The sequence below is a fragment of the Penaeus chinensis genome, chromosome 23, assembly GCF_019202785.1.
Source record: "Penaeus chinensis breed Huanghai No. 1 chromosome 23, ASM1920278v2, whole genome shotgun sequence".
Classification (NCBI taxonomy): Eukaryota; Metazoa; Arthropoda; class Malacostraca; order Decapoda; family Penaeidae; genus Penaeus; species Penaeus chinensis.
In genome coordinates, this window is record NC_061841.1 from 2,733,747 (window position 1) to 2,744,966 (window position 11,220).

At 39.3% G+C, this 11,220-nt stretch overlaps 1 protein-coding gene across 2 annotated transcripts; it reads right to left on the bottom strand.

Moving 5' to 3' along the window:
• Positions 1 to 1,272: 1,272 nt before the first annotated feature.
• LOC125037347 (fructose-bisphosphate aldolase-like) lies at positions 1,273 to 8,010 on the bottom strand. 2 transcript variants are annotated; one of them, XM_047630450.1, is made up of 7 exons: positions 7,858 to 8,010; positions 4,844 to 5,054; positions 4,426 to 4,545; positions 3,835 to 4,080; positions 3,333 to 3,515; positions 2,775 to 3,023; positions 1,273 to 2,533 (listed from the first exon to the last, which is right to left on the bottom strand). In XM_047630450.1, the coding sequence occupies exons 2-7, from the start codon at positions 5,045 to 5,047 to the stop codon at positions 2,438 to 2,440; spliced, it is 1,098 nt and encodes a 365-aa protein (XP_047486406.1). In that variant the 5' UTR covers positions 5,048 to 5,054; positions 7,858 to 8,010; the 3' UTR covers positions 1,273 to 2,437. The 2 variants fall into 2 exon arrangements, with proteins under 2 accessions (XP_047486406.1, XP_047486405.1); XM_047630449.1 differs by lacking the exon at positions 7,858 to 8,010 and adding an exon at positions 6,027 to 6,112.
• Positions 8,011 to 11,220: the final 3,210 nt, after the last annotated feature.

Consider the following 11,220-nt stretch of genomic DNA (forward strand, 5'->3'; position numbering starts at 1 on the left):
TAACAATTTAAACTGTAATGGCAGTACTTACAACAATAATAATATTAATAACAATAATATTCTGGATCTGCCATTGACAGGTATACCAGACACCAACTGTATTCTTTGTCTAATCTCTCATTTTTAATACTTCCTCAGATATAATTTCACTGAAATATATCAAATAAGAACACTGGGGAAAAAACTGAAAATGTAATACCATAAAATCTCAGAAATGTAACATACGTAAATATAAAACCTGTGGATTAAGATAGCATTTCTGATAAATGGTAAAGAGAAAAAGAGAATAGATAGTAATTCTTAAATATATTAAATTTATTTTCATCATTTTGTAATGTGAAGATCATTGTTACAGAAGTTTTATATTAATGACAATTCTATCTATACTTCTGAAAAACAGGCATTATTGAAATTTTTAGGCCTATCCTTTATAAATTCTAAAATCTGATTATTCTGTTATATCACTAAAGCTTCTCAATAGACATCTTACAAAGAATATATAAGAAATGCCTCAATTAATGGTTTAAAGACAATGCTTTATGAAAGATAGCTAAACCTGAATTATGAATTTTCCAAAAGGAAATCGAGAAAAGCTAAAAAAGTAGAAAAAAAGAGGAAAAGTATTTTCCTTGACAATAAATGATAATACCTAAACAATCATCTCAGATTCGGTGAATATCAAAGATCAATTTACAAGATTAACCACAGGTAGATAGTAAAATTCCAGTTTAAATAGGAGAGGGTTTGTTCAAGAAAATAAATTATGACCCAGACCTTCACAGTACAAAGATTTTAAAAATCTATGAACATTCTCTCTTCAGTCGTGGCTTCTGTTCACTGAGTTACATATTTTGTTTATTTTTTTATTTAGACTAAAGAATTATGATTATGGTTAATTTATCAAACAATGACAGTTGGTATAATACTCCATTTTCAAGTTCATGGTTTTGTATTTATCTCTTATGCATTTTGTTGATACTTTAGACTTACAATATTTTTTTTTTCATACTTGCAATCTTATGCATGATATTTGAAGGATCAACACAATCCAAGAGTTTGTGATTTTGTTAAATTAGAATAATGCATTAACACATTAATGAGGACTCAAACCACCATCACCTAGTAATGCCCCAAGAGCTTATAAACCACTAGAGTTCTTTGCTTTATTTGACTGCTACTTATTAATATATATTAATATGTTTTTATTCATGATGCACGTGGGTTCTCAGTCCTGTCTCAGGTTTCTTCAAAAAGGGATAGAAAAACAGTGGACTTAGTTTTATGTATATTTTTTTCCTCGAACATACATAATATATTATTTATTGTTTCGTGCATCATCAAATAATATTTGGACCTTTTCATAAATCATGATTTAAAAAAAAAAAAAAAAAAAATCAGTCATTACAAGAAAAGAGCCATGTAAAAAATAAACAATAAATAAAAATATTAAAAAGTGAAACTGATAAAGGATCTGCCAATGAATCTTTATAAATATTAAATAGATGAACTTTTTAACAAACTTTTATATCACAATTTATTTTTTTTGTTACACTGCTCCTTATGAACAACTGATAAGACTTCTCTTCGCTATGGCATGATTAACAACATACCACAGGCTCAATACAACAATACAATACTATACACACTTCATTCATATACAAAATGTATACATAGCATGACTCTCACACAGGTGCTGAACCGACACTTTTGTATCTGTCTTTTACCTGCTTCTTTTAACTGCCCTTCGCAATAACTCATACCGCACATGATAAATATATAAATACAGTGGACAACATAATAAGTCGATTCTTCTTGCTGTTATTATTCTTAAAAAAAAAAAATTCTTATTGCAAGGGGACCAGACATGAAGGACCCAAGAATTTTGGTTCGAACTCGCGCGTACAAAAGAAATGGAACGCACAGTACTTGATTTCTTTTCAACGCGGTTACTCTCTTTTTCTCGTTCCTGAGCCTTCCATCTTGTTCACAGAAAGAAGCTAGTACACAAAAGACACAGATTTATTCAACACATCTGAATGAAATATGGAATTCAAGAGTTAAATGATGAGATAAAAGGATTTATGATCACTTCAATAGTCATTCTATTATATAATCTGTTTTAATTGACTATTATGTCTTTAGCATTTTAGCACAGCTGTTGTTGGACTTAAAATAATCAGTCTATCATATTGACATTAACAGGTACATTCTAACATCACGCATCAAAAAACTGCTTAACAATTTTTAGCCTGACGGTGATGATCCCAGATACAATATCATCTGGTTGAGACCTAAAATCCTCTGGCAAAGGGTATGTGAATTTAATGTCGAACTGTACATGATTTTAGGGATAGCTAGCAGGGCGCTCCAAGGATAATATTCCCCAACATCTGTCGGAGGATATGAGATCTTACTTCGCTTGTCGTTGGGAGAGGACTTAGTAAGCGTGATCCTTGATGAAGAGTCCAGCGTCACCAGCGTAGCCCTTGCATGAGCCCCATTCGTACTTGCCGAGAGAAGCATCACCATTAGCCTGCCGAGGGGAAAATAAAGTTTTTAAGACATTTATCCCCTTTCCACGATGAAATTTATGAGGGTGTATGATAGGTTAAAACTGGAGAACTCTATTTTAGATTTGTTGCCAAAATCTGTGTGATACTTTTTGTTTATTCTCTTATTTTTATTAAAAGTTTTTAATAAAAATGATAGGGAATTTTTTTTTTTTAATTATACGATATAATGTATCAACAATCACATGACTATCTGACACCCACCTTGGCGCGCTTCATGAGTTCCTCCTGGCCAGCCTTGACGTTCTCATCCTTGCCACCCCATGCCCTGAGGACAGAAGCCTGGAGAGCGCGACCATAGCTGAAGGTAAGAGCCCATGGCTTCTTAGCATCAGTGCTCTTGTTAATAGCATCAAGATGGACTGAGGCCTCTTCCTCAGACTGACCACCAGAGAGGAAGGTCACGCCAGGAACAGCAGCGGGCATGGTGCGGGAAAGAGCAACCACTGTGGCCTAGGAAATGGGGAAAGGTTCTGTCATTAGCTTTTGCATGTGTGTGTATAGTTGTGTCAAAACTCTTGACTTGGAGGCTGTTAAAACCAAGTCTTTTAAAATTCATGTGAAACCCTAGTGCACTTATTTAACTGTAGTACCATATTTAGCGAGAGATTACAATCCCCTTTTTAAGTAATTAAATACTCCTCAACTGATCTTGCAAAACCAAACCAACTTTATGAAGGCAATAGTTTCAGCCTAAAAGAACATTTGCAAACACTTGAAAGTATTTCACTAAGAATCAAGATAAAGATGCATTTAACATACCTTAGCAACCTCCTGGGGAGTGTATTTCTTGGGGCAGGACTGACCAGCAGTGACCATGTTGGGCTTGAGGAGGGTGCCCTCAAGGTACACGTGGTGATCGTTCAGAGCCTTGTACACAAAGGCCAGGACGGTCTCAGTCACCTTCTGTGCACGGTCCAGGTCGTGCTCACCATCGGGAAGAACCTGTTGGGAGAGGCAATGACTTGTAAGAATTGAATGCTCATATATGAAATTTTTTCCTGGGCCTCACCCAATCCATATATCCAACCATCTATCTTTATACTTGAATGTAATAAGATGCAAAATACTAATAGGCAATCAGTACTGTTAACTCTCAAAAAAAAAAAAAAAAAAAAAAAAAAAAAAAAAAAAAATATATATATATATATACATATATATATATATATATATATATATATATATATATATATATATATATATATTCCTTTAATAATTCTTAATAAAAGGATTGAAGCAACAAAATCAAGCATAAAATAATCACCTCAGGCTCAACAATAGGAACAAGACCATTCATCTGGCAGATGGAGGCATAGCGAGCGAGGACATTGGCGTTCTCCAACATGCCCTGGTAGCTGGGGGTATTCTTGCCAATCTTCAGGACACAGCGCCACTTAGCGAAGTCACAGCCGTCCTTCTTGTACTGAGCACAACGCTGGGAGAGGTCATCAAGACCCTGGGTTGTGCTCTCGCCTTCAGATCCCATGAGGGGAACAACACCTTTGTCAACCTGCCAGTAAAGTAGTCATTTTTAATTATATGTAGGGCATTTATTAAAGTAAAAATGACTCTACTCACTCCATTCCACATTGGTAGTATTCAAAGTAGTGATTAAGTGATTGAACATAACAGACATAAACATTTAACTCCATAAACACTTTTTACACTAAATCCCTTCTGAAGAGTCTCTTACAAAATAAGATACCAAGGCTAATCACTTAATAAACAATCACTCTGCTTCAAATACATAGAAATACATCATACTGCCATAAAGCACTTCAACTCCACACTGTCTAAACAAAATACACAAGTCCCTCTTTTTTATTTATTTATTTATTTTTTTTCATATATTCACCTTGATGCCGGGAATGATGCCCTTCTCCTTGATGAGGTTAACCAGGGGAGTTCCATCATCGGCCTTCTGGTAAAGGGTTTCGTGGAAGAGGATCACGCCGGAGATGTTGTCAGCTACGGTCTGTAATGTGGAAGAGCAATGATGAATAAGTCATTCCATGGTAATTTTTATGTGGCTTTATGATGTCAACATAAGCTTACACACATATAACTGTTGAATCATAATCCTCCTACTATAATATTTCTTGAAAATTTATTCCATAAGCTATGAAATTTAATTTCTTCTTTCCCACCCACACACAAAACCAATAAGAATATTCATTCATAATTCTCAAAGTAAATTTTTCTTTAAAAATTGCTAACCAAAGACTTGCACAAAGATAATAACAGAGTAACACAAGACAGGACAACCCCCACACCTTGTCAGCGGTGAAGAGGAGCTGGCGGTACTTGCGGCGGTTCTCCTCAGTGTTCTCGACGTTGATGTCAGCCAGGCGCTTGCCCATGGTGGAGACAGACTCGTCGGCAGCCAGGATGCCCTTGCCGGGAGCGACGATGGCATTGGCAATCCTCCTCAGCTCCTCGCGGAGGGCTGGCTCGGGGTAGGTGAAGTAAGTAGTCATGGTGGATCTGGAAGGGAAAAGAGCCACAACTTAGTCCAAAGGCTATTAGCTTTATGTGGCTAGTGGGTGATAAATGTTGCCGGGATATTTGTTTCGCTATTTAGCTTTTCTTATTTAGCTTTTAAATATCTTTGATTTTCATAAGTTGTTTCTATATTAATCTGTTGGTTATGGTCTAGACTACAGATTTAGCTTTTGAATATCTTTGATTTTCATAAGTTCTTTCTATATTAATCTGTTGGTTATGGTCTAGACTAAAGATTGTGAATGAATCCTTCATCCCAAATTCTTGTAAATATTTTACAAACTTCATTTAGGAAGATTCTAATTCATAATCATTGCAATTCACTTCCAGAAAAAAAGCCTTCTCTTGCCAATAAAGAATAATTAATTCACTAAACATTGCTTCCAAATGTGCATGTGAAAATGTACATCTGCACCGAATTTCCACACAATCATTTTAATCCATTTGCAGCTTCCTTATTGGACAAGAGCCAGTTTTTATATAACTCCCTAATATATACTAACTCAATCTCATTTCACTCAAAATGGTATATTTCGAAACCCACAATCTCCATAACATACTCAGACAAGCTAGATAAAACTCAACATTGTTATAAATAAGTACAAGAAAAAAAAAAAAAATCAAATCTTTCCGTGACCTTCCTTGTCCTTGGGCATTTTCCCAAGAGGGGGTCTGTGCCCACTGCCAAGACAGGAGGAGACCGGTGAACCTCCTTGACTTTTAATTCTCTTTCTCCCCGTTTTAGTCATTTCAGATATTGCTTACTTTCATCTTTCTTTCTTTTTGTACATACTGGTTTCTTTCACTTCTCACTTTCACTCTCTCTCTCTTCTACAATCGATATTAAATACCGTTTCCATAGTTTCCACAAACTCGGACTTTGAGAATCTCTCTCTCCTTTTCGCTGAGTCATCAATACCCTTTCACTTCCAAATTATCATTATTTTTCTTTACCTTTCCATAGGTTCAGCCGATTCGGATACAAAAACTTCAATAACCTCCCCACCGCCGACGCAATTGCCCATCTCATGCACAAAACCCCGTTATTAGAGGAAAAAACACCACATGAGCTTATTAAAACGTTATGTGGGTCGGCGGACACGTGTCGACAGGTGGGGGACATTCCTCTATCGGTATGCAAGACAGGGCGGTCTATTCCCTTCAGTGGTCGAAGTGGGTGGTTTGCGCTTGCCCGTAGTGGTAATGAAGGGTGGGGTGGGGGTACGGGTAGGGTGGGGTGGGGTGGAGGAAGGGGGTGGGGTGGAGTGGGGGTAAGGGTGGAGGGGGAGGTAGAGGAAGGGGGTGGGGTGTGAGGGGTGGGGTGGGGAGGGAGGCGAATGGAGTGAGGAGAGTCAGGGAGACGGGTGGGGAGGTGGGGAGGGGAGCTGTGAGGGGAGAACATGAGAAGGGAGGGGCAGGCGATTGAGTTTGGGAGGAAGGGGAGGGGGGGGGGGGGGGGAGGGGAGGAGGGAGGAAAGATGCGTGGGAGGAGAGAGCAGAGGTGTAAAGAGAGGGGGAAGAGAGCGGGTAATTGAGTTTTCGGAGGGAAGGGGCGGGAGGAGAGGGGAAGGGTAAGCACGAAGCGTGAGGAGAAAGAGAGAGAGAGAGAGAGAGAGAGAGAGAGAGAGAGAGAGAGAGAGAGAGAGAGAGAGAGAGAGAGAGAGAGAGAGAGAGAGAGAGAGAGAAAGTAAGAAAGTAAGTAAGTAAAGAGAAACAAGTGAGAGAGGTGGCCAAACAAAAAAAAAAAAATAATAAACAAGAAAAAAAAAAGTGAAAAAAAACGAAAATAGTGCCCGAACGAAAGTGAAAGGGAATAGGAACTCACGAGAGCCGGCGAAAGGAGAGAGAGAGAGAGAAGTGAAAGAAAACGAGATTAATCCAATCAGAAATAAAGAAAAAAAACAACAAAGAAAAGTAATTTGGAGTGACATGGCAACTATAACATCGGAAGCTACCATGATCACGCGCAGCTGATAGCCTGCGGGTAATTTCATATCATTTTCTTTCTGTTGCATTTCACAATATCCTCTCTCGCTCATGAGAAAAAAATAAGTCCAATTTCTGCGTAATTTTCCAACGCATCTCACACGTATTCTTATAAAAAAATAGAAGATGATTACCAACTTCAATCTCTATCACAACACTGTTCAATTAATAACACGTTATTCCTTCACTCCCTTTAACGAGGTCACAGAGAGCGGACGTGAGAAATCTCATGGCAGCCGGCAACCCTAGTTATCCGGTGTCCTGCATCCCGTGTCCATAGAGATTACAGTTTTCTATATTTCGTAGTTCTTCACTTGGGTCGTAATCTGTTACAATCTCGAGAAGAAATAGACGCTTTGTTAGTTTACTGTTTGTAAATCACTACGAGGTGCTGTTGCAACTTTCCCGTGCACCTGATCAGAATCGATAACTGCGACGCGACGTAAAAATGCTTGTGAAGGCTTTAAAATTACGTAACAAAGGCACTGGAATTTACTACGCATTCTACGATTCCTGGGCGTGGTTCCGATATCTCCATCACAGAGATTTACTCGTCACAAATCTCTATCACAGTCGAAGTTGCAGGCAGCCGGCTGTAGTTGCGTCACGGGTTCTGTGCAGACAATATCTCCCGTATGCATTATTTACCATGGGAGAAGAACAGTCATTTACTCTACGCTCCCTTCAATCAATATCAAGATCTACTGGGTTTGTAGTATTTGATACATTATTCACGAAGAATAGATGCAAGCTGAAAGAGGGCTATAAGGGAAATTAAGAGACCAGGAGAGTGCTGTACCTGATGTGGCTGTGACCGTGGCTAGCGACGCTGTGAGCCGACCGGGGAACTGCCGCCGCTATATCTCTCGGGCTCTCCTTCAAACGCCCTTCGTCCCCTCGCTTCGCTCCGTCGGCGCATGCGCAGGGCCCCTCGCTCTCCGGCGCCCGGTTCGAACTCGGAGGGGAAATCGGTGAAAATTCGAGAGGGGAAACAGTGTCACGGGTGCGCTGACGAGGCCTTGCGTGGGGAAGGACCCAGGGAGGGTAGGGATGCTCGTGGGATTCATGGCAGGCGATGGAAAAAGGGAAATTTTGCCGCAAACTGACCTTGTCCTTGACGATTCACCTCTACATCGATCTGCCCTTCTTCCCGCGGGGCTGTGGCGCTCTCCCCTCTTCTTACCCTCCCCTCCCCCTCCTCCCGCCTCTTCTTCCTCCCCTCCCCGCCCCCTCCTCTCTCCTTCCATGGCTACAAAGACATGGTGATACTCGTGAATGGGGTTAAATTTATCCATCGAGTGTTTGTGTATCTTGCACATTGTAAGCGGAAGAGTAGCCAGTTACCTGTCGATTAATTTGAAAACGTAAACAAAAAAATATAATCAGAAGCTCCATTTATAATTGATGCACATTCTGATATGAAGAAATTGACACTGCTCTCGTTGTACTTATTCTTAGAACCACTTAGAAGAAACGGAATTGTGTAACCAAGGAGCAAGATGAAATTCCTAGTTCTATGAAGAAACACGAGAAAGTTACTTAAGCCTTACAAAAAAAATATATATATATTACTACAAGAAACCCTATTTACTATGGACATATAGTAATCATACCACAACTACCACGAACACCACTCATACCACATCTACTAGGCATAGTACCACACTTCCTGCGAACACTCAGGATTCACAATTACCATAGACATTCAACAGTCATACCATATCCACTATAAACATTCCCCAACCATAAAACATCTACCACAAACATTCCCCAACCATACCACGGCTACCATGATCCCATCGTAGTCATGAGACCTGCATCTGACATTCGGAGGTCACCGTGTCCTTGACAGAGCATAATAGGTCACAGGGTCGCCCCGCCCGCCTACAAAGTCATCCACATTGGTACTGGCAAGGGATACCACAATGGAAACCGTTCCAAGTATTTTTGCAAATGATAAAGTTTTTGATTCTTTTGTCATCTCTGCGTTTCGTTATATCTTGTGTCGTTATATCTTGTGTTTGTGTTGAAATAAAGACTGAATTTTATTATCCGTGCTGGGACTTCATCGACTGAAATTAGTTACATTAAGATAGAGAGAAATATTCTTTTACCATAAATGTATTATAATCATATATAAATATATCCAACATTAATCTTTTACATGAATAAATAACCATAGCTATAACACAGTTTAATAAATAATCCGATGAACTAAGCTTTCAACATATAAGTTCATATAATTAAGGAAATAAATATGTTGCATTTCAACTCAAGCATGCCAGTATATTTCAAAGGTTTTTATTATATGTTAGTACGGTTTCCTACTTATCTCACTCATGGCTGTGTGTGTGTGTGTGTGTGTGTGTGTGTGTGTGTGTGTGTGTGTGTGTGTGTGTGTGTGTGTGTGTGTGTGTGTGTGTGTGTGTGTGTGTGTGTGTGTGCGCGTGCGTGTGTGTGTGTGTGTGTGTGTGTGTGTATGTGTATGTGTATGTGTATGTGTATGTGTATGTGTATGTGTATGTGTATGTGTATGTGTATGTGTATGTGTATGTGTATGTGCGTATGTGCGTATGTGCGTATGTGCGTATGTGCGTATGTGCGTATGTGCGTATGTGCGTATGTGCGTATGTGCGTATGTGCGTATGTGCGTATGTGCGTATGTGCGTTGTGTATTGTGTATTGTGTATTGTGTATTGTGTATTGTGTATTGTGTATGTGTGCGTGCGTGCGTGTGCGTGCGAATGCATGTTCCTAATGTATATGTGTCAGTTCATACAGATACGCAATTATTCCCTTTCTTCTTAACCATTTCTTAAAAAATCAACACTAAAACAAACAATGAAACAGACCTGTCACCAAAAGACCCAATCTGATACGAGAAACTAGACACAACAGGTTTGTCATGGCGGCGGAAATATTCCATGGCACTTTGGGAAAAAAGGTCCACGTCTTGAATTCCCCGAAGCCGACGTTTTTGTGCGGACTGAAGTGTGATGCGCAGTGACCATCCCTGATTTACTTGGGGGATTTTATGGAGGGTCGTATGATATATACACACAAATATATATGTATAATATATAAATATAAGTGTGTGTGTGTGTGTGTGTGTGTGTGTGTGTGTGTGTGTGTGTGTGTGTGTGTGTGTGTGTGTGTGTGTGTGTGTGTGTGTGTGTGTGTGTATGCGTGTGTGTATATATATGTATTTCTATGTATGTATGTATAATATATATATATATTTTTTTTATATATATACATATATATATGTATGTATGTGTATATATAATGTATGTGTATGTGTATGCATGTATGTATATGTGTGTGTTAGCCTAACGCTTCTACGGTAATGCAACACAAATATGATCCCAAAACCTCATTAAAACAAAAAACAAAAAAACTAACAATCCATCTCTCCCACCAAAAGCAAGGAAATCAACCCCCATACACATCCTGAAGCTTTTTATCAGTCTGGAAACGTTTAGATGTACACCGAAACACCGGCTCCTCCTGACGACACATCCCGGCGATCAGCTGACGGAATTCCTGTTCATGATGACGCAATCAAGGGCACGGACGAGACGGACCGTACGTTTGAGGAGAAGAAAAAAAAATGTTAGAGAAGGAAGAATTCAAGAATAGGAGGATTTTGTTGTATGTGTTAACTGGGACTAAATTGTTTTTTTTATCATTGATGGATACGTGTTGTCTTTACTTATATTCGGAAGTCAGTGTTCAGACTGGAAAAGACTGGGAGATACCTGCATCCTGCCGTGAAGTGGGAGAGACAAACATGCATGCACACACACACACACACACACACACACACACACACACACACACACACACACAGAGAGAGAGAGAGAGAGAGAGAGAGAGAGAGAGAGAGAGAGAGAGAGAGAGAGAGAGAGAGAGAGAGAGAGAGAGAGAGAGAGAGAGAGAGAGAGAGAGAGAGAGAGAGAGAGAGAGAGAGAGAGAGAGAGAGAGAGAGAGAGAGAGAGAGAGAGAGAGAGAGAGAGAGAGAGAGAGAGAGAGAGAGAGAGAGACGCGTACGTGTGTAAGAGCTGATAACAAGAAATATAAACAGAGAAATAGCTCAATGGTGTAGGAGTACAGGAAATACTAGTAATTCAGTATGCAATTATTCTAAAAATTAAATTACGGA

Coding starts and splice junctions, on each gene's coding strand:
- LOC125037347 (XM_047630449.1), bottom strand. CDS start 6,097: ATGGGCAATTGCGTCGGCGGTGGGGAGGTTATTGAAGTTTTTGTATCC. Junction 4,546..4,843: donor TCCTCTTCACCGCTGACAAG/GTGTGGGGGTTG, acceptor TCCACATTACAG/ACCGTAGCTGACAACATCTC. Junction 3,516..3,834: donor TTCCTATTGTTGAGCCTGAG/GTGATTATTTTA, acceptor CTCTCCCAACAG/GTTCTTCCCGATGGTGAGCA.